This window comes from Protopterus annectens, chromosome 15.part0 (assembly GCF_019279795.1).
Source record: "Protopterus annectens isolate FY-2018-M chromosome 15.part0, PAN1.0, whole genome shotgun sequence".
NCBI lineage: Eukaryota > Metazoa > Chordata > Ceratodontiformes > Protopteridae > Protopterus > Protopterus annectens.
Window position 1 is genome coordinate 376,038,269 of NC_056749.1, and position 25,021 is coordinate 376,063,289.

At 38.8% G+C, this 25,021-nt stretch overlaps 1 protein-coding gene across 4 annotated transcripts in view; it reads left to right on the top strand.

Annotated features, from left to right (window-relative positions):
• The window catches only part of DRP2 (dystrophin related protein 2), a 4,029,288-nt gene that overhangs the window by 3,837,802 nt on the left and 166,465 nt on the right, over positions 1-25,021 (top strand). For all 4 annotated transcript variants that reach the window (XM_044057116.1, XM_044057114.1, XM_044057115.1 and 1 more), the window contains one exon: positions 7,979-8,216. In XM_044057116.1, coding sequence (XP_043913051.1) covers positions 7,979-8,216 — 238 coding nt within the window. The remainder of the gene's footprint in view (positions 1-7,978; positions 8,217-25,021) is intronic.

The following is a 25,021-nucleotide window of genomic DNA, read 5'->3' on the forward strand; positions in this document are numbered from 1 at the left end:
GAATAATATGGCTGGCTTATTAAAGAGAGTGCAATAGTTGTGTCCTGCATGTGCTTGATTGATCTAGTTGGTGTTAGCATGTTATCATAAATGCAGGCATGGCCGGCCTTAGGCATAGGCGAACTAGGCAACTGCCTAGGCTGCCATACAGGCCAGCCTCATAAAGGCCGTAAATTAAAAACATTACTTATCCACACTTTTCAGTTTACTGTAGCATTGCGCCCTCCCTCACTTCCATAATCCAAAGCATGATGATTCCACAGGACATAGAATGGCCCCCTACTGTGTTCTTCCACTCCCTCCCCCCTCCCTCTGCATCTATGTGATGAGTCTCGGTGGCTGCCCTTGTTGAGCATTATTATAGCATCCAATCAGTGATGCTGTCATACCACTGACGTCCCTGGCTACTGCTCCACTCGACAGTATATAACACGGATCACGTCTGCCACTTATTCCTTTCTTCATTGATGAGATAGAGGTGGGTATATCTATTAGCTGTCATCATTGCTTCCTCTTCCTGAAGCTGATCTCTGGACTGGATGGCGTAAATCATCGGCGACCTGGTTTCCTTCACCATTTGGCCTACAAACTCTGATTTTCTGATTTTTTATGCAGTCGTGCTCTTTGTTTGCTTCACTTGCTTGCTTCATTGCTTCTGGTAAAGGTAAGTCAATGTGTGCAGGCAGCTCTCACACTTTGTCACTCACACAAGATATTCTTTTTCTCACATATTGCTGTGTTTTCCTGCTCTAGGTTAGCGTTCATTTGTGAAAACAGCAGTTCTTCCTGTATTTTTTATCAGCTGGTCAGCAAATGTATCTTATGATCCCGTCTTTTGTGTACCAAATTCTCTCGTTGTGCTTACGGTGGCAGTGTATCGCTGCTCACACAACAAAGGCACAGTCACTGAGCTGTTATAGTATTTAATCCTTGCTGCCTGCACGTCATAAAGAAATTGCTTGTTTTCATAATACTCTGGCTAGCTAGAATATGTTGCATTGCATTTGGAGAATTGTGAGTTTGCCAGAAAGTTAGCAGGTCCTTAGGTAATGCTGTTTATTTTGGTGTATGAATCACGGTGCTCCTGCATGCTGTTCAATAGTAGCTTGGCGGTCTTACAGATGTGTATCTGGTTATTTTCTTTATACAGACGAGCGCATAAGGCATAATGTAACTGTTCTAGGCAAAATCAAAATTTGGGATTAAAACACATTAACCCAAGTCTTCCTGCTCACATTTCATGTCTCTTTTAATCAGCGTTAATTGTATGATGGATGTATGCTAAGGGCACTGCAATGATGTTTGATATGTCAAACTAGCATTTAGTTTTATGTGCTTTGATGCAAAAATTATGCCTTTTACCTGATACCTCAAGTTATTTCCAAAGTAGTTGGTAACTTTTATGCTCAGTGTTAGAATGCTTTGCTGGTCTGCAAAAGTTGCATGCAGTATCTTTAAAGGTTGTGTAGCTAAATTTGCCTACTGGAGTCTGAATTTAAAAGTTATTTTAGACAAAGGAAAAATCTGATATGAGACAAGTGCTGCATACTGTCAGGGATAAGAACTGCATTCTTAATTGGTTACTGTTTTTCCTAATTATATTCAGAATGTTGATAAATGAGCAAAACGTTTAAAAACACCATCATCATCTTTCGGCTTTTCCCATTAGGGGTCGCCACAGCGGATCATCTCTTTCCATTTCTTCCTATCGTCTGCATCTTGCTCTGTCACACCAACTGCCTGCATGTCCTCTCTCACCACGTCCATAAACCTTATCTTAGGCCTTCCTCTTTTCCTCTTACCTGGCAGCTCCATCCTTAGCATCTTTTTCCCAATATACCCATCATCCCTCCTCAGCACATGTCCAAACCAACGCAATCTCATCTCTCTTGTTTTGTCTCCAAACTGTCCAACATAAGCTGACCCTCTAATATACTGATTCCTAATCCTATCCATCCTAGTCACACCGAGTGCAAATCTTAACATCTTTAACTCTGCCACATCCAGCTCTGACTCCTGCCTTTTTGTCAATGCCACTGTCTCCAACCCATATAACATAGCTGGTCTCACTACTGTCTTGTAGACCTTCCCTTTCACGCTTACTGGTACCAGTCTGTCACAAATCACTCCTGACACTCTTCTCCACCCATTCCACCCTGCCTGTACTCTCTTCTTCACCTCTCTTCTACATTCACCATTACTCTGAACTGTTGATCCCAAGTACTTAAACTCGTCCACCTTTACCAACTCTACTCCCTGCATCCTCACCATTCCTCTACCCTCCCTCTCATTTACACACATATATTCTGTCTTAGCCCTGCTGACCTTCATTCCTCTGCTCTCTAGAGCATATCTCCACCTCTCCAGAGTCTCCTCAACCTGATTCCTACTCTCACTACAGATCACAATGTCATCTGCAAACATCATAGTCCACGGGCCTCCTGTCTGATCTCATCTGTCAACCTGTCCATCACCACTGCAAATAAGAAAGGACTCAGAGCTGATCCTTGATGTAATCCCACCTCCACCTTAAATGGATTTGTCACTCCCACTGCAGTCCTCACCACTGTCACACTACCCTCGTACATATCCTGTACCACTCTTACATACTTCTCTGCCACTCCCGACTTCCTCATACAATACCACAACTCTTCTCTAGGCACCCTGTCATATGCTTTCTCCAAGTCTACAAAGACACAATGCAGCTCCTTCTGACCTTCTCTGTATTTCTCCAATAACACTCTCAGAGCAAACATTGCATCTGTAGTGCTCTTTCCTGGCATGAAACCATACTGCTGATCACTAATCATCACTTCCCTTCTTAACCTAGCTTCTACTACTCTCTCCCATAACTTCAAGCTGTGACTGATCAGTTTTATCCCTCTGTAGTTACTGCAGCTCTGGACATCACCCATATTCTTAAAGATAGGTACCAAAACACGTTTTCTCCACTACTCAGACATCCTCTGACTTTCCAAAATTTCATTAAAACAATCCATCTAATATTAAATAATGGAAACAAACACAGCTCAGTGCACCAAGAATCTTGTTATATGCTTTCTTATATAGTAAACGTATACAGAGGGCTTTGCTGAGTGCATTTAACCACTGGGGGTGATGTTTCTTATCTAGTTAACGTATACAGAGGGCTTTGCTGAGTAATGTTTCTTATATAGTAAACTTATACAGAGGGTTTTGCTGAGTGCATTTAACCACTGGAGGTGATGTGCCTTTATGCACTGTATCAGACAATCTGTTATGTTGATGGGCTAATACCAGTGATTTTATGCTGACACATGATCGGTTTCTAATGGGCATTATATAGTTATCTACTATTGACTTTTATTGCTGCTGCTCTTTAGCTATTGTAATTTAATTTGTAAACGTTACCTGGACAGAGTATTACCATGCGTTTTCTAATTCCTTTAGTTACCATTGTTCAATTGATGTATGAATAGTTTTTGACTTTCTTAGCCATTCAGTCTTGGATCACCCTTGAAATTATTTACCTGGGGTACTTGCTAAATGAAGTGAGACTTAATAATGAAAAGCATTTTTTAATTCCCTAAAGCTATAATTATTTTGATTCCTGAGCATGGATTTATTGACAGAATGCTATGGCTTTTTGATAACTCAGTATAGGAGTTGATAGAGTTGCCCTCAGATTACATATGAGAGAAAACAAATGTATGCTGTAAACCATTTTTAATAAGCATTTCTATAAGACTGGTCACAGATTCAGTATAGAAATTGGTGGTAGTGGAAGCACGTCATTGCAATGATAGGTCTATGAAGTTATTTTGTTAAAATCTTGGCTACATATAATCTCAGAACGTGAGTAATATATCTGATATGTTCAATATATTTTCACTTAGAAGGTAAGCATATATCTCAAACAGGATTTACTGATTTAATTTACATTCCCATTAGAATAGTGGCTAAGCTTTCACTGTTACCCAAAAGCAAGTGGTGTAAGTATACTTTTATTGTTACTCAGGCCAGGATTTATAGAGATGCCTTTCAGGGTGGGTGGTGAGCCTTGCTCCAGGTAGTGGAAAGCAGACATGAAAAACTAAGCAAGGGCAGCATTAACAGTTTGGCAGTTGCCTTTGCTTTAAGGTGAGCTTAGTACATTAGATGAAAGATGCCACTTCAGCTGAGTGGTGCAGTACAGCAGTCATATGGTAAGGCAAGGCAGTGGTCTCATGCTGAGCGGCTCAAACTCATGAGAATGCATGCTTAGCTCACAACAGAGCGAGTCAGGTCCTACAACAGGTGGTCTCTAGGCACCACATAGGTTTATTATGGAGAATTCAGCCTTCACTTGCAGTTTACCTACATTGCAAGGTGTCTTTGTTACAATATGAAAAGGCATTCAGTGATTGTTCTGGCATTTAAAAATTTGAAAGAACTGGAGTGGCTTATGAGGGAGTGACTGACCTGTGGGCGTGGCTCAAATAGGGTTGTTCCTTGACTATGGTGTGGGTGGGGCTTAAGGGACGCCATAGCACTACTTTGCCTAGGGCACCATTTCAGCTTAAGGGACGCCATAGCATTACTTTGCCTAGGGCACCATTTCAGCTAACACCGGCCCTGAATGCAGGAAAGAGGTGTCCTGGAAATCATGGTGTGTGTGTGTGTGTGTGTGTGTGTGTGTGTGCGTGTGTGTGTGCGTGTAAATGTAGTACTTGTGAGAAAGGTATAGTTACACTTTCACTTACACAGATTTACTAGAGTTAAAGCCGACTCCTCCCTATGGCTACAAAAAGCCACTAGATCAGAAATGAAAAACTGAGAGAGAGTCTGGAATCACTGGCGCAAGACAAAAAAACCCTCTGATAGACAGAAATTATGTGAATTATGTAACAAAGTCAAAAAATTAATAAAACAGGACAAAAATCCTATATTACCAGTCTGCCCTGAACTCCACCCAAAACAACTCTAAACTATTCTGCTCAACCATCAACTTCAACCTCCACCCAGGAAAAGTAGGAACCCCTCCACCAAACAAAACAAACTCCTCTGAAAACATTGCCACCTCTTTCAGCACTCACTTCGCACAAACCGTTCTATCACTAGCAAATCAACACAACCCCTCTCCCCTACCACTACACCTAGTAACCTGCCCACTGCATTCGCTTTCTTTCCTATCCCTACCTCCAACATAGAAAAAACTCTTATCAAACCTAAAGCTGACAAAACTAGCAGATGACAACCTACTAGCTGAGTACCTTAAAATTGCAGCTGAAGCCCTAGCCTACCCAGTTGCAATCCTGATTAACTGAACTTTATCTGAAAGCTATGCCCCTTCACAGTGGAAAATATCCCACATTATCCCCCTCTACAAAGGCTGGCCCTCCAGAGAATTCACCAGCTACTGGCCCGTAGCATTTCTGTCTCCTCTATCAAAAATGCTTGAGAGATGCATTCACTCTCAATTTCTAAATTACCTTTTTTCTAACAACCTCCTATCTAACACACAACATGGTTTCCGACCATATAACAGCACAAACACTGCCTTACTTGCTTTCACTAATACAATCCTTCAACATAAAAACAATGGTTATTTCACCTCTGCAACTTTCCTAGACCTATCTAAAGCATTCAGCATGGTCTCTCATAAACAACTCATCACTGTCCTCAATACTCTAGCCTTCTCTCAATCTGTCACAAACTGGTTCCAGAGCTACCTGACTGACTGCCATCAATCCGTTGTTTGGCATAATGATATAGCCCCCCAACTCCCTGTCTCAATAGGTGTTCCCCAAGGATCCATCCTTGGACCCTTACTCTTCTCCATATTCACTAATAATCTAGCCTCTGCTACCAAACAGGCCACTCTCATACAGTATGCAGAGGATTCCACCATCATCTGCTTAGCCCACTCCCTACCTGAACTTCAAAAGACCACATAGGAAGCCTTTTCCTCAGTTGCAACTTGGTTTTCAGATGCACAATTAATACTTAACCCAAACAAAACAAAACTCCTCATCTTCCATCCCACCAAACATAATCTAAACACCCACCAATTTAATATTAAAGCCAATGACAACACCATTATCCCCCCAACAGACCACACCAAACTACTTGGAGTTGAAATTGACAATGACCTCAAGTTTGACATCCACATTTTGTTAACCATTAAAAATGTACACAAAAACTAGGAGCTTTATACCGAAATAAGCAATTCCTCACCAAAACAGCCAAGATTTCAGTTGCAAATAGCCACCTTATCTCCACCCTACTCTACGTCTCTCCAATGTTTACCAATCTAAGGCAAAGTGAGTTAGGTAAACTCAAAGCTTGCTACAACAAAATAGCAAGGTTTGCCACTAGCGCAAACTACCATAGCCACCACTGCACCTCACTTACTGAACTAAGCTGGCTAGAACTTCCTCACCTCCTTCAATGGTACCAACTTTCACTCACCCACAAACTACTAAATCATATTCTAAAAGTCCCCTCCCTCCAAACTCTACTCCAACCCTATCATACCACCAGACCACTACATTCCAGCAACAAAAATCAATTACAGGTAACTAGAACCAGGAACTCTGCTGGAGAAGCTCTCTTCTCCTACTCCATAGCAAAATTATGGAATACCCTTCCTTACACTATAACTTCTGTGTCATCCCGCACTAACTTCAAAGGTGCTCTAAAATCTCATCTAAAAGAGCACAGGGCATGCCCCTGTAACAAACCTCTCTTAACATCTCTACCCCAACCTCTCTAATGCCTTTCTTCCACCCCTCTAACTACTTTGGATTGCAGCCAAATACATCGCTTGTAAACCTATATCTCAGCTGTAATCTTAGCCACTGTTATTCAAGGGTAATAGCTGCTAGCTTAGCTATTAAAATACTTGCTAGTCTTTATGGCACCAATGATATAAGTGTTGTACCATTTAACTAAACACTTAATTTCATTTTGAACTATAAATGTTTGCTATTGTTTAACAAAACCTACTTATACTTCTTGTAACTTGTAATTAATTGTTGTTTTTATTGTGGAGCTTTTCTCCCCGGGCATCTCTGAAAAAGGACCTGTGTCCAGTCGGATTTTCCCGGTCAACAAATGTAAATAAATAAGATAACACTAGATAGACAGTGAGATATATGAAATCTTGGGATGCCAGCAGTTGTATGTTTGCTGTCTAGTAATACAGTGTAAATCTTATTTCAGTGTAGCATACCTTGGTCAAAGCCCAAGACAGCAGTGTTCATTTGCCATATAATCTTAGGGCTAAGCATCTCATTGTTTGTTGTTGTCAGTAGTATGGTTGGTAAAGTGACTCCTGTCAACAACTCTGTTCCTTGAATATTAAATCTTGTCTATACATTTTCATTCTCAGTGGCAAACTAACTTCACAGACAGATATAAAAACAATCCCTTAATGGTTTCACACTTGTCTTTTTCTTACAACAGTGTTTATGAAACAGTCATTGCTTTTGCATGTAGCTTCACAGCAATTTTTGAACAACAAATGTAAGGTGTTTCTTGCATTTGTTAAGACATAAACCTGCTCAGATCCTTAATCGGTTTTTGCACTCCAGCGGTGTGCACATCATTCCTTTTCCATGGGGTGGACCATGTGCAAGTATGGTGTGCTGATGATGTATGTAACTACACAAATTCTAATAGTAAAATATTCCATTCATTACTTATATTTGTCATATAGTTATTAAGGCAAAGAATATCTTACAGTCATTATAAGTAATCACTATGTGTAAAACTGTTTCCCTTAAGTGCCCTGGACTTCATCCTTGTAAGCAGTATGTAACTGAAATGCATGTATTAACTCAGTTAGTACACTCCAAATTATCATTTATTCTCCATGCAGTGAGTCAAGGATGTTATAAGAGTCAGGAAATGGTCTACATGGAACTATTGCAGTCATAACTAATCTTTTTTTTAACCTTGTAAGAGAGTTTGCAAGCATGTGTAGTCATGATTTTCCTATTTGGTTTTCTCTTATTAGAATCCTACAAGGAGAGTTCAGGCGACTGAAATGGCAGCATGACGAGGCTGTAGCATCTCCTTCACTTGCAGAAGGAACTCAGGAATCCCAAACTGGTACACGAGATGAAGAGCTGCTGGCTGAAGCCCGTATCCTCAGACAGCACAAAAGTCGGCTCGAGACACGCATGCAGATCCTGGAAGAACACAACAAACAGCTAGAATCCCAGCTGCAAAGATTGCGTGAGCTGCTTCTTCAAGTAAGGAAACAGATAAATGTATTAATGAAGGGAGTCAGCTATTCTACCAATCATTTAACAAAAGTGAAGGAAAATCTGTTGTTAATACTGCCATAACAATGAGTAGTGGTTCTGTGACTTGGAATAAGACATGGAACATGGACCTAATTTGGGTCTATGTTCGGCTATCAAAAAAACATAGCCTTGAACAGCTAAATATCATACATAAAGCATCTAAACAGTAAATTACAGAATATGTCTGGTTTCGAAAATAAATTCATTGACTAGCCAACATCACAACCAACCAAGGTGGGGGGCTTCTTCCCCCACACCCTCCATAAGTATATATATATATATATATATATATATATATACCAACTCCAAGATCGCACTACTGTGGGGAATAGGGCAAATTTAAAAGGTTTCTCTCACTTACCTTATGCATTGCAGTACTTCTTGGTTGTTGGCCAACTATAACCATTCTTAGGCACTTGCTAGAGCTGTCATGGGAAAAGAGCAATGATGCAGCTTAGCCAGCTCTCATTTCTTGAGGGGGAGGTTTGAGGCATGTGACCAGGCTATAAATTCCCATGTTAGAGTATTCAGTAGTGACCAAATGCCCCATGGGAGGTTTGAATTCAAATGCAGAGCAGTCTTGATGGGTTTACTTCACTTGTGGAAGTGTCAACACCCTTGTTGATCCACATGACACACCCAAGGTTGCCTGACATATACAGTAGGGATAAGACCAAAAACTAAAACTGTTCCTCCGTGTGGGTAATGGCCACACATAGGTCTGCTTGCTTCCAAGGAATGGCTGAACCAGAGGCCTGACACTTGGAAGAATTAATAGGTCAGTAGAGAGACACGAGGGAGAGCTAGATATTGGAGGAGCAATGCCAGAGCATAGAAAAAAAAGAAATAAAGAAAAGTGATATACATTCATATAAAATGAAGCCAGGATTGGAGATACTCCCCAAGGTACATTGTCAAACTACTTGATGTATCTGGGATCATACTTCTCACCCTCTTAGAACAAGAAATCTGGACAAAGCCATAGATAATTGATGGACAAAGGTCCAAAATAGGAACAATTTTTAAATATTACTCTTACAAACTTAGAAAGGTGATAGAATAAGTTTTGCACTAGCAGGAAATTTATGTCAGCTATGAAGTCTGAAACTTAAATGTCTGTCATTTTTTCTGACTTCAGTCCTCAAAGATTTGGCAAAGATTTGCCAGAAAACCTCAATTTTATGAGTAACAGGCCAAAAATATGAGGCAAAAATCTGGACATTCTGTGAAAATCTGTATAGTTGAGAGGTACATCTGGGAGATATAATCGGCTGCTTGTTAATAGTTCCTGCAGGCAAATTAGGGATTTGCACTATATCTCTTTTCGCATGTAAAATAATTAGAGTCACCACTTCAGTGGTTAAACAAGTCACATGACTATGTTTACAAAGTTACATTTTCAGTTACAGTTTTACACACACACACACACACACACACACACACACACCTTGCCTACAAAGTTGACTTCTACTTTCCTAAAGAGCAATAGTTCTCTCTCTCTCCGTCTCTCTCTCTCTCTCTCTCTCTCTCTCTCTGTCCCATTAAAATAATGGGAAACACTGTGCAAACTTGTAATGTTACAAAGTTGTAACCCAAAAACATGCAAGGAAGTTAAAACAAACTCATAAAATGTTGAAATAAAGTGGGGGAAATTATAACTCAGTATATGGATAACCTAAATTGGAGTCTTATTTCTTCTCTATCTGATCAAAGGAAAGTTCACTGTTGATAGCAATGCATAGACCTCCGTGTTCCTTCATCTTGATATCAAGTATAGTGATTCTAGCAGCATGTGGTAAGATATTAAGGACTAGTTAACAGATACTGGCTGAGAATGACTTTTGAAGATCAAAATTAGTGTAATGACAGAAGAGTAGCAAACAAGAATGGATACAGACAGTAAGAGAGACCTGAAACACTAAGCAAAGGCAAGAAGCCTGCTGCAGGAGGTTTACCTTTAAGTAAGCAATGTTATGTTAAATTAACATCCAACGTCATGCTGCAACAATTAGATCTCATTTAGGGGACAGTATATAGTGTCATACTGCAGGGAAGCATTTTATTCATTTGTGTTATACTAATATATCGACCAATGGCAACCTGATGGAAATCTTTGTCAGGAAAGTAACAGAAAGGATCAATGATCAATTAAGCACTTCAGAGGGCAAGCAGGAAGAACTTAGCTTATGCTCTCTGTCTTTTACACACACACACACTGTCTGCCTGTCTGTCTGTCCATCCAGCTCTCTCTTTCATGAGGACAAGCAGTAGGTATGACTGATGTCTTTCACATCATTAACTACATAAATGACCAGAGTACTAGGCAGTGTTACAAGCTATGGGAAAGAAATTCAGGGTCTAACATGGCTAAATATGAAAAATAGAGAATGAAAGGTTACACTCTGAAGGATTACTATATCAAAACCACATTATCACTTAGAAATGCTGAATTATTCATAGGAAACTCACAATGTCACTCTACAAGTGTGAAGTCTCATTTAAGAACTGCGTACAGTGTGATACCAATGTACCAAACAATGCTAATCTGATCGAAATCCTTCTCAGAAAAGTATCAAAAAGGATACTCCATGGTCAAGGCAGGAGGAACTTAGCTTATGCTCTCTTCCTGCCTCTCTCTCTTACGTTACGTACATACTCTGTCTCTTTCATGAGGACAGGGAAGCAGGTATGACTGATGAATTTGGATCATTAACTGCATAAATGACCTGAGCAGAAGTTGTGGGCAAGAAATGCAGGGTCTAGCCTGGGTAAGTATAAAAAACAGAGAAAGAAAAGTATCATTTGGAAGGATTACTAGGCCAGAACATTCATTATCTCTTAAAAATAATTAATTATTTATAAGAGACCAGCATACATGCACATAATGCATTTTGATGGAAGTGCCAGACATCCTGAAGCCAAACCGTGGAGAATTTACATTATGCTGCATACATAATGATTTAATTTGCAGTACTAATTGACAGAATTACAGGAATGCTGTTCCTGTCATAATAGTGTAATGGACTCAGTTCTTATACATTTCTGTATAATACTGTAATGGGACTCGGTTCTTATACATTCCTGTATAACACTGTATAGACTCAGTTCTTATACATTCTTGTATAATACTATAATGGTCTCAGTTCTTATACATTCCTGTTCACATTCACGCTGGCACTAAGGCGTTCAACATATATATAAACACAAATATTTAGAGGTATATTTAGAGGTAACAGGTCTGCAGCAGTTCCAAGAAATGTTTAAAAACTGATGAATATGAGATGATTATAAAATGAATCATTTACTGTAATCACCATGGTTTGCAGAGCTTGCACTTTTTGGAATGATTATATCGTCTTAGTCTCAGATGATGCTGATACCTAATGTGCACTGAAATAATTCACTGCCGGGTGCAAGGCAACTGTTATGAAAATCAACACCTTCAAATCTGAAGTCATAGTACTCTGGCAGAAATACGTAGCTTGGCATCTGCAGGTGAGGGAGGAAATAGGTACCTTGGATGGAAGAGGTCTTGATTATGAGAAAAGGTAGAAAAAATGAGAAGACTTACAGCAGACAGGAGTACTGGCAGCAGTACTGCAGGCTTTGTTCCAGACTGTAAGTAAGACACAAGTCATAAGACAGAGCTATTGGCTTATTAGCTAGCCTGTTTCCTCATCTTTACATATGGTCATGAGACTAAAAGTGTGAGATCATGAATACAGGAACAAGTTATTTTGCATAGTTGCTGGGCTCACTCTCCATGCTAGAGTGAACAGCCTGGTAATATATGAGGCTCTCAGAATGTAGTCACTGGACCTTCATGTTGAGAAAAGATGGTTTAGGCATTGCTGTGAGGATGCCCCTGAGCTTCTTCTACAGGAATTGTATCAGACACAATTAAATGGGAGGAGAGTCCAGTGCAAACCCAGAGTACATTCAAGTAATTACATATATAAACTTGCATGGGAATGTCCTACAGGATGAGTTGTAGACTGTTGCTGCAACAAAAAAATCTATTTTACCCTCTTGATTTGCTACTTAAAAGCTGTATAGATGGACTGTGCAAGGTATAGTCTGCGAAAATAGAATCCTTTCCTGGTGCCAATACAGATAAAAGAGAATCCTGTGAATCTGGAATTAAACACTAGTTGTAGTAGAACTGTGACCCTCCCCAGGCAAATACCAAGAAATGTAACCAGCAAAGCTTATTGTGTATTGAAAACTGTTATAGAATAGTATATTTAACTAGTGAAGATTATTGTTGCAAAAGTGTTTTATAAGGAACAAAAGAAAATGTTGACTTTGATAATTTAATAGGCCCTGACTTACTTAATATGTAATACTTAAAAAGTCTAACATTACTTAATGACAATTAATATTAAATATTGTTTATTTAATATACTTTGGTTTAATTGGTTTGAGCTTGATAAATAAAATTTATTTAAACTAGTGATAAAATTAGTTTAAACTGTTAAAAACATTAAAATATGTGTTATTGAAGTGAAACTTTAGAGAAGGTGCTTATGAAACATAAAACCATATTTAATGAAAAACTGGGCTCAATAAAATAATTCAAATCAAGTATTTGTGTCCCAGTAGATGCAAAATGTATGTTTTAGAGGCAAGAAAAGTACTCTTTTCACCTACTAAGTATATTTCCTTTTACAAAAAAAGCCAATTTACCTGGACATGGACATCATATGGTTTAGACAGTGCATCAGTAATAATAGGCTGAAGGCCTGAGAAGTAATTTTATCTCAGTTATATGATTATGTTCTACTAGGATAGCCTGAAATAAATAAATCATAGTTTATGCAATATTATTCCAAGAGACAAGCATTAATGTGGTGTTCTAGCATCATAATTGCTATGCAGAGTCATTCTGTAGTATTGAAAATGTTCTGCAAATGTTATGTTCATTCTGAAATAGTCACAGTGAAAGACTTAGCCACATTACGTGTAGAATGACCTGGTGTGGACCTGGATATGGAAGGCCATAATGATGTGCAATGGAAAACTCCCTCTGAACATGTCATTACACCATTGGGAATGGCCTGAAAATCCATGATTTACACTGCATGCAGACATTGCTGGCCCAGTTCGTGAATATTTCTGGCCTTGATAGATGCTTATTCAAAATCTGTGGATATGCACATTATGAATTCTGCTACTCCGCTTTCAGTGTCTTAAAAACTAAAGCATAGTTTTATTATATATGTTAATCCAAAAATGGTAGTACCTGATAACTTATTTAGTTTCACTGTTGTAAAAAATGCAGGCTTTATGAAAATAAGTGGAATCTACCAAGTGCTATATCTTCATTTCATGTTTCATTTACTAGCTTATCAGAGACAGCTTTATAAATTTTGAAACAATTAATAAAATAAATAAAAGGTGAATTATATATTTCCAAACACTGATAAAGAAAATGAAAGGTGAGCCCAGGGCTGTCCTTAGCAATAATGGAGCCCAATTTGGACCATATTGCGAGGGCCTCTCAGCTGATCCCCCTCCACTTACCACCCAAACATTCCTTCCATCCTGGCTTCATGGATTTAAGACTATTTCAGATTAGCTATCCGAAATATATGCTGTTACTGCATATTAAATATAAAACCATATGTTTGTTTATTGATTTATATTTTAAGATATGTTAAAATGTGACTGAACTACTGAACTCCTGCATTACCCCCAAATCCAACATAACCTTATGTTCTTCTCTGACAATCTGCATAACTGGGCATGTTTGATGGGCCACTGAAACCCTGTAGTTACATGGTGCTTTATCAGGTGAGGGCACCTTGGTTTACCTGCACACTTGTTCCAAAACTCTTATAGTACTGCCTGGATCTCCTGAATCCGAGTATGTGCCCCCCCCTCCACACACACACACACACACACACACACACACACACACACACACACATTTCTTCTTTTTTTATTTTTCTGTCTTTTCTGTCTCCCTCCCATTCCTTCTTTCCCTTATTTGGCTCACACATCACATGCTCAGTGACAGTATGTTGTGCAATTTCTTTGTTCTTTGTAAATTTTCTCCCCCGTGACATTATACAATATGATGTTATGTCAGTGCAAAGGTCCCCTTCTTACTGACTGAATTCTTGTATCACAACTAATATGTTCATTTATGGTGCATGTTATCCTGACATGCATGCCTGCTCTTTTATTATCAGTGCCACACTTATACTGATTAAAATGTATTGTTTTTTTTATTGTATTTCTGCCATACTGAGGGTCTAGGTGGATCAGTGCTCTACCTTAGTTAACAAACTTTAAATAAATAAGTGAAAAATATTTTTGTAAGTTAAGTACTCTACATATACCAGCTTCTTTTGGGGGATGCTGCAGGTAGCACAAGCAAGACCCTGCTACTGAGAATCAGGCTCATTTTGAATCATGAAATCTGCTAAAAATCACCTGATTTATTTCAGTCCACAACTCTCACCTCTCATACTCAGTGTCCTTTGATGCCAGAAGTACTGGACAAATCATACAGCAGGGCCGTGCTTCATGGTTGTGGGAAAATTGGGAGTCCAAACAGTACATGGAAAATTTCTAACCTCTATTATCCATTCTCATTCCATACTACCCATTTCTTCCTTTATTGGCTTCTTCCAGTTTTCATCTGTACTTCCTTTGAGTGGATGGAGATCCATTCCCAGTAAATTTTCATACCTTGTTATAGTAAATGTGTTTTCAAAAACCCCTTAAATAGTTGAACAGCTTTATAATGCTCAGCAGTAATAGTTGTAATAACCTCAGGTTTCGCCTTAGAAAAAACATTGCTCCCACACTACCCCACTTATAATAACTTTTTCTGAAAGTTGATTTTTACTTCTTTAATTATTTGTTAAACTATTTAAGTAGACTAATACATTCAGACCTTTTCCAGTCATATCACAGATCATAAGGGCAAAGGAAAGGTCTACATGTAGGGATAATTTAGAGCAGTCACTAAGAATCATGTTTTGGCAGATTTGGGGGGGGGTTAAATTATTTACGGAAACCCACATAGTTGTAAGGATAACATATAAAATCCATACAGTTTGTTCAGCTTTTATAATGCACTTTTCCCCAAAACCCTTCCCCACTCCTGTTCAACTGTTTTCTAGCTTTAAGTTTTTACTTGCACCCTAATTTGTATGTGACTTTGAACCTGTGATGCTCATGCAATATCTTTATGAGTCAAATTGTTCTGTTACTGTTTTCACATATTCTACCAAATAATTTTTCAAGCCACCTTTGCGAACAACCATTCTGCATATACACCTCATGGTTTACTTTTCTGAGATTATATTCCCCTCATATCTCTTATTATGTGAAGAAATGTTTATGCTGGGAAGGCAGAGATCTTCATCTGACTGTGGATATAAAAGCAAAAATGAAAATAAAGGAAAACAAAACAAAAAGAAAGAAAAAGAAGGTAATAAGAAAGAAAACAGTTTCAAAATGCATGTTATTAAACCATAAATTTACATGTGAAAAAAACTTTCATACTGGGAGTTTTTAACGTTAAAAAGAGTAGGATGATTCATATCCTGGCTGTTAAATGATTAACCAATCTAAGAGACTGCTAATACCTGATGTGAAGTAAGTTTTGTTCTGGGAGCCCTTTGGATCTCCTACAAGTACTTAACTCCCAGGTACTTGTACACCACTGTTTCAAAGCCAGAGGCTGAGGCACCTGCACAGGCTGCTGCTCAAATTCAACTCTGACAATATTCTCAGCCAATAACAGCAACTATGCAGAGAAAATGGAGCTGCCACACCTCACCTGAATACAGTAGGTGAATTTGAGCAGGGTGAGCGCAGCAGCAGTAAGAAAGGGGTGGGAGTCTAGCTTACAGTATCAGGCAATGTTTGGGAGGAGGATTTAGGTTTACAGAGCGGGACTTTTAGGATTAAGGAATGATCTGGGATGTTAGATTTAGGGAGCAATCACTGATTTTAGGTCTATGGAGAATGAGATTTGTTTAGGGTTAGTGAGTAGGAGGAGAGTTTTAGGTTTAGGGAGCAGGAAAAAAGTTTATGGTTAAGAATAAATAGTAAGTTTTAGGATTGGGGAGTGATTGGGAGGATTTGGCTTACTGTGAAGTGGTGGAGTTTTAGGTTTAGGGAATGATCTCAGACTTAAGGATTAAAAAGGGGAGGGAATGGAAGGTGCTGTGGTTATGTTAAAGGACCAGGTAAGAGTTTAATGTTTAAAGTTAGTGCTCTGGTAGGGCCATAGAGTTCAGTATGGTCAGGTTGTGGGAGGACTAGATAAGTAAGTAGGACTGAGTTAGTGGGAGTTAGGGCATTTGCCATTTGGAGCAGGTGGCACTGCACAAGTGTGTCATATCCTGTGAACATGCGAGCTTGTAGGAGACCCAAGCCCTTCAGTTCACTTAACTTGGCTATCTGCAAAGTGCCATCTTGGAAGAAGTTTGTCGGCTATGAAGCCATAAAATCTTGCTTTGCTAGCTGCTGCTAATTAATGGGTCTATATTATAAACCCGAAAGATGTAAACATCGAACGCATATAGGTCAACACATAAAGAGCGATCTACCATTATAGCGAAACAGGTGTTCGGCAAAAGTGGAAACACCGAACGTGTTCCTTAACCAACAGCGCCATGTAAGCATACTAAAATAAAATCAATAAAATTAAAATAAAATACTTTTGCGGGGGGGCTGCACCCCCACACCCCCACTACCTAAATATACCAACTCCGAGACCGCACTACAGTGGGGAAAAGGATATATTTCATTATCCCCAGGATCACGCTGCTGGCTAAAGAAACATATTTGGTGTTTCCACTTTCGCTGAATACGTGTTTCGCTGTAATGGTAGATTACTCTTTATGTGTCAATCTATATGTGTTCAAGGTTTACGTCTTTTGGGTTTATAATATAGACCCCTAATTAACAGTTTTGATATTAGAAAACAAGTATATCTCAAACTCTTTAAACACTAAAATAATAGTACCATTATTTCAAATCTATATAACTTTACTAGAATGTGTACCATTTTCTTATTTTGAAAATACTATGTGTAAAAATAGTGAACACCATATGTATGATGTCAAAATGTAGTTGCTTTTTATCAATTTTAAGTAAACAACTTCTATAAAAACAGGTCTTTAGAAATCATTGAGACATTGTAAACAAGGCCAGTTATGTAGGGAAGCAAGGAAGCAGAGGTGTAAGCTGTAGTTCTGCAGTATTTAGCTCAATGAATTATAAGCAGGAGTAGGTCATGTGGTTTATAGGAAGATAAACCTGATTTCTGGTAAAATCTTTTGCTTGCATACTAAATACTAGCGTCTGTTAAAAGAAAATGTTGGAACAAGGTGGAATGATAGCAGTGGTATGTCAGGTCATTAGTAGTGGGCTGGGTGAGGATACTTTAGATAAACAGGACAAACAGGATGGTACAGAGGATTGGGGGAAAACTGGAACACTTGGCACAGCAGAACTGAAGTTAAAGTATTAGTCCTATGGCCCAGGTTACTGAATGGTAAGTGAAAGGAGAAGTACATGGAAGCATCGGCCCTTACAGCTGTGAACTCTTTAAGTCTAAGACAATTCTCAAAGCTGAGTTAGAGTAGTTATTTTTACAAGAGCCTCTTTTAACAAAAATAAATATGTAATAGCATCATCAGTGAGAGCAGAGAGACTGCATAAATGGCAGGAAAGGTATAATAATTAGAGAAACGGAAGCAATGAGGGTTGTGAGCAGTGAGTGATGTTTTCCATTGTCACAGGCCTTGGTAAAATAATAAGTCAGTTCTATGTAGTTTTCCAGGAGTGTATATATACAGCAGGTACATGAAAGTGCCAAGTAACAAAAGAAAGAAAATAAAGAGAAAGACTAGAAGAAAATGAAAGAAAACTTTAAAGGCCATACATTTAGTGGCAAGTATAGAGAAATTCTATATCAGCCTCATGTTGACCAAGATTTTATGCAGGAATTGATAAATAGTGGTGAATTTAAACTAAAAGATGAAAGGCTGATAATGGTTACCCAAGATAGTGGGCTACAGATACGTTGGTATAAAAAGTCTATAGAAAAAGTAGAAGAAATAGACAAATGCAAGTTCTGTAAAACAGAAGTGGCGGTACTGGCGTATCTTATTGCTGTCTGTGATACATGGCGAAAGGACTATGCCCAGTAAGGTAACAAGAGTGTTGCATCAAGATCTGTGCCAATATTACAATACAGAAGTAGCTTAGAAGCACTGCTGGCAATGATGAAGTTTTGATAACGTCATAACCCAATACCAACAGTTCAAAAATAGATGCAAGAAAACCAGATATAATAGTCCAAGGAAACAAGACAATAGTAGCATGAATCATTGAAATCGCTGCACCTGCCAAGAGACACAAAGTTATAAAGTATCAGGATTTGTAAGCAGAAATGGGAACAGATCAATGTGGAAGAAACATATCCAGACACTTTCAATAATAATATGAGCAGCAGGTCTAACATAAATGAATTTACAGTCACACTTACATATACTAACAATACATGTAACACCACGTGAACTGTAGAAGGAAGGATTTATGGGTACACTGGGAATGCTGAAAAGAGCCCTCTTGACTAACATCAAAGACTGAAGTAATACTGATTTCCAGAACTTTAATTATGGGCTCTGTAATGAGGCACATTACCTGCATGGTATATAAAAAAACTTAAGCATTTGGAGAAATTAAACCAGGTATAACAGAAATAAGGTCAACAATGACTACAAACATTTATATATATATATATATATATATATATATATATATATATATATATATATATATATACACACACACACACACACACGCACATAAAGGTGACACCTGGATTTGAGATGCACAGGAAAAAAATAAGAAAATGTGTTGTTTGGTAATACATAATCAGAATGTAATAAATGGTATTTACAAACTGATAATGAGAAAGAGTAAAAATTGGTTATGTTTCTTTTGAAGAAGGAGCAGGGTGTCCACAGTGAATATGTATATTGTGCAGATCATCATATTCTGGAGTGAATGATGATGACAGCAGAGGGAGAGCTAGCAATTTTGTGTCCAGTGCTGTACCCCAAACTGGCAACCCCCTCAACTTTAAGAACTTAGTTGAGCAAAAAAAAAAAAAAAAGGAAAATGGTCTGAATGCTCTTAATATGACACTCCTTCAGACAATTCCCCATCTAAGTTATGACTTGAGGAACACACTCCTTAAGGCAGGTGGTGTGCTGTCTTCACTATTCTCCTCAGGTCAGACTTCAGGAAAAAAAACGCTTCCATATTTGTAAACTATAGCAAAATGATTGCTAGATTTGTAACTAGCATCTCCTACAGTTGCATGCTATACATGAAGCACTTCAGTTCTAACAGCAAATGCAAATGCCAGCATTCATTTTTGAATGCTAGCAGTGTGCTAATGCATTTAAGAATGCGCAAGATCCGCTGATTACACCTCCTGACACTGTGCCACATGGTCATCTGCCCCACCTTGGCTACACTTCTGTATAACAGGTTTGAAAAGCAGAACCAGTAGATGGTCAGAGAGTCAGGAAATCATACAAAGGGAGCCATAATATCCTAGAATGGAATTAGTAACTGTTCATTTTGTAATTACAAAGGAAAATAGTAGAAGCTTAGTAAGAATCTGCACTTAAGCAAAAAGTAATTTTTATTTTATTTTTATTTATTTCACATTTGTTGACTGGGCTGGGCCAACTGGATATATGTCCATTTTCAGCAGAGGCCCGGGGAGAAAAGCTCCAAGTGAAAACATTAATAAAACATTAATAAACATAGTTACAAATATAGGTCAAGGAAAAATAATAATAGCATTAGCATATTTTTACAGTGGCAACAATAAGCAATTAATTACCAATAGAGGGAGTTCAAATTGAGCATGATAGCAGAAAAGTAAGTTTTACTAAAGGTTTGTATGCATGATAAATAAGAGTACTAGGAGCGATGTACTACCAAGCATGGGAATAACCACAGTCTCTTCCTAACTAATGTAGATGGGATAACAGTGGATGAGAAAAGAGAGTCACTGTCTAGCGTCAGTCACTCTGCTGTGTGGTTTACTTTCTTTTTGCTTTCATAAGCAGTCGTTCTAATGCAGTGGTAATCTGCTAATACAGGAAGGTAGGCATCAGTCAGTTGGGAAACAAAGTGATAATCAATGCAGAAGAGAAGTAGGAACTGAGAACACTGGATGAGCTTGGACTGCATTAAGAAGGGGAGGAGAGGGACTAAAACTGTGCATCAGAAAACAAAGGAAGTTGCATGTGGAGCTAACCAGTCAGGATAAAGGGAGAGGTGAGCTATCAGGTGGGAAAAAAAAGAAGAGCTATAAAAGAGTGAGCAGTTAGGGACAGAGTAAAAAAATGCCTGTGATATAAACAGAAACAAGAAAAAAGTCTATGATATCATCACAAGAATGACTTAAAAGCTCATCTATCAGACCAATTCATACAGCATCAGGTCATCCATTTCTGCCACCAGTGACTCAGATTCCAGAAGAGCTCAAAGTGGTCGGAACCTCACTAAGTGTAATCGGGACTGAACACATTGTCTACTGTCCCTATATGTGTAGATGTGACAGAATATGCCATTGCACCATCAACAACACCTGACCTGGCAGAGCTGTGACCTCATGTTACTGCACATCATAATATCTTAAAGGGAGAGAAAGGAGCTGCATGGACACTGTGTATAATCATTCCACTTATGTTTCCTGCAGGAAGGGAACACATGAGGAAAATAATCACTCTAGTCCTCTATGAATGGGATTGCATGATGCTAGTTCTGGTTTTCATCATAATCTCTGATCCCATGCCCAAAGCCTGCACCTGGAGAAAATTGGAGAGCTGTTCTGTAAAGAATGGTAAAACGTGTATTCTGACAGGGGTGGTACTGTGAACTACTGGGAAAAATGTTTACTCTGATTGGGGTGAGATTCTGTGAACAGATAGTAGAAAAGTATAGTCCCTCCTTAATGAATAAGGTGGTGCAAAAGTAGTTGAAATGTATAGTCTGTCCTTAATGATTGGGGCGGCATTCTGTGAAGAATTGGTCGAAATGCATATGCCCCCTTCCCCCACCCACACACACAAACAATGCCTGAAAATGTGTTCTATGAACAATTGAGAAAAATGTATACTCTGGCTGAGTAGTGTTGTGATCAACTGGCAGAGATGTGTACACTTAATGTGGCTGTGTTCTGTGAAGAACTGCTAGAAATATATATTTCACCCCTTAATGGCAAGTTGTGTTCTGTGAACAGCTGACTAGTGTAGTGCTGTGAATAACTGGTAGAAATATGTCTACTGACTCAGGTGGTGTTGTGAACAGCTGGTAGAAATCTGTATCCTGACTGAGGTGAAGCTGTGAAAGTACAGTTGTGTAAGGTGAACTTACTATAACAAGAGTTGTTCGAATGATCACAGCTGCAGTAGCCTTAGCTATATGGGTTATATATTGCCAATGATATAACAGTCAGCCAACTTCCAAAGCTTCAGGGCACCTTCCACAGACCCAAACTGCCAAGCAGCTCAAGATGAACTGACTAAAAGACAAGTTTGGGCATAAAGCCCTTCAGAGCTTTCCTTAGAGTAGAGAAAGGGAGGCTAAGCCCTGAAAGGACAATGCTAGAAATAATAAATAAAAAACAAATAAATGTCCATACCCTGGCATAAAAACACAACAAAAAAACAAGGGGAATGGAGGGAGGGATGGAGTGGCTACTGCAGCAGTGATCATTCAAATAACTACTGTTATGGTAAGTTACACTTACACAATATACTATGTTCTTCATATTGATCACTGCTACAGTAGCCTTAGCTATATGGGTAGAGTGCCACAGCTAAATATATTTGGGAAGAGGAGGGAGATAAGTCCAGTAGCCTCTGGAGAATGGTCCTAGCAAAACTTGATCTAGAGATGGAATCAACCTTAATAGTGCTTTGTAAAACTATTTACACTGGACTAAGTAGTAGTTTCTAGAGTATTTGTAGACTCCAACCCTTTCTGAAAATTCACAAATGAAGCCAAGGCCCTGGTAGAGTGGGCCTTAATCCTGCCTGGAATAGATTTTTCATAGTGAGTATAACAAAAGGTAGTAGCCTTAGATAACCATTTGGAAATAGCCTGTTTTGACACAGGTTATCCCTTCTTCTTACCTTTACAGACAATGAACAATTGATCTGAAAGATTTAGTTCTGTCAATATAGTGCCTGAGTTGTCTGTGGATATTCAAGGTATAGAGTATCCTTTCGCCCTCATTTTTAAGTTCAGGAAGAAAATGGGGAGATGGATAGCTTGGCTTAAAGTAAACTTGGATACCACTTTAGGCACAAAAGAATTAGTTCTCCTTCTCAAAGAAACCCTATCCCTATGGAAAATGAGGTAAGGCTGACTCACCTTAAGAGCTTGCAAATCAGGTACCCTTCTTGCAGAGGTCAGAGCAATCTGTAGAACTGTTTTCCGTATTAAGAACCTCAGGTCACCCAGATTAGTTGGTTCAAATGGAGCAAGTGTTAGCTTCTCCAACACAAAATTAAGATCTCAAGGAGGGACACCTGTTTACTTGGAGGTCTCTTATGCAAACCCCCTTTCAAGGACAGTTTGTCATGAGACTACCTTCAAAGAAGAGGATCCATGTTCATGAATTCTAAAATGACCGATATTTGAACCCTAATAAAAGAATAAGAAAGGCCATAAGATAGTAACTCACACAAATATTGTAAAAACAGAGAACAATTAGTCCTAAATGGGTGCTGATTAGGTCATTGACACCAACTAGAAAACCATTGACATTTGCTATTATATGATTTTCTAGCAGCAGGCTTTCTTGCTTTTATTAGTACCGGCTGCATGTCCTCAGAAAACATGTACCTAATATTAATTAAGACCCTATCATCCAGGCAGTCAATTGGAGTTGATTGATATTGGGAAGTATCAAATACCCTGATCTTGTGTGAGTATATCCATTCTATGAGGAAGGTTGTGGTAATTGCCCCTAGCCATTTCCAAAAGAAGGGAGAACCACAGTTGCCTGGGCCAGGAGGGAGTCACCACAGTGATCTTGGTGGATTCCTTCTGAATCTTCAGAAGTACCCTGGATATTAGTGGAAAGATATATAGAAACATTCCTGTTCAAAGAACAGAAAAGACATTTGTCTTTCAGGCCTTCTTGCATGGAGCTCTGTAGTCATTTTGCCAGTTGATTGTTCAGAGAAGAGGCAAAGAGGTCTACTTCAGGAACTCCCCACAGATTGATCAAATCTTGGAAGACCCCCCCAGAACTAGTTTCCATATGTGAGGATTTTTCCTGGCCCTGCTCAGTTTGCTACACAATTTTGCTCTGACTGAATGTAGGATGGCTGTAGAGTGCATGGCTAGTCTGCAAAGGGAGTATTACCTAGTCCACCCCTGCTTACTGATGTACCACATGACTGTGGTATTGTCTGTAACTAGTTTTAGAGGTCCCGGGGACCAAAGATGGTTCAGACAGTTGAGTGCCTTAACCAGGGCAAGCATCCCCTTGATATTTATGTGCTTGCATCTGTCCTTGGTGCCCCAAATGCCCTGCACTTTTATGCCTGTCAAAACTGCTTCAAACACAAAATCCAGTGTGACTGTAGTGACTGACTGCTTTGGAATAGGGATGGAGAAGGGAGACCTAGATTTAAGGATATATGTTGTCAACACCAAAACATTTCTCTTCTGGAAAAAAAAAATCAGTGCTGGGATCAGAAAAGACATAGTGTGTTGATGCTGGGACCAAAGAGATTTCAGATACCATTGTATCTTTCTTATGTGGAGTCTTGCTACGGGTATTATGAGAATCATAGATGCCATGAGACCCACATTTCTGAGGTATTCCTTCACAGTGAACAAAGTCTGAGTGGAAAACCTTAGAAATAGATTTTGTTAAAGATCTGTTTTTTCCTGTAGAAGAAAAGCTCTTTGACCTGAGGTGTTTAGTAGATATCCTAGGAACACAGTCCTGTGTGAGGGAGTCAAGAAAGACTTTTGAATGTTCTGTTGGAATCCTAGATATGCAAGAGATCTCTTACCCAAGAGAAAGACTCCAGGCATTTTGAAAAAGTCTCTGCAAATATAAGCAAGTCATCTAAATATGGAAAATGTTGATACCATGTAGTCTGCAATGAGCTCTAAATGGAGCCATACACTTTGTGAACACTTTTAGTGCAGTGAATGTGCCAAAGGGTAAGGCAGAGAACTGATATCATAATCCAGGCACATAAAACCTTAAGAAACACATGAAGTCTGCATGAATAGGGATGTGATGATCTGCAGAAGAGGGGCCAAACACTAAATGTCTATCTAAGGCAGAAGTTAAAATCTAATTTTTTAAATCATCTGGGAGGTTCTAAGAATGCAACTAAGCAAACCTCCTTAAAACAGTACCAGTGGCCATAGACCTGGAAGAAGTATCAACAGAATCATACGCACACTGCAAACAATGAGTAATGAATATACCACTACCAACCTCTATAAAACAAAAAACACAAAGCAGGAGGTAGCACACAGAGCATAAAAAGCACAACGTTTAATAAAATCTTCAGTGCTTCAGTTAAAAAGCCTTCAAAGAGTGCAAAAGTTAATACATTAAGTACAGCTTAAATACACTCCAAATCATCTTAATAGACAAACAATTATTCAGTAATAACAATTAAATCACATACTACCAATTACATTTTTTATTGAGCCCA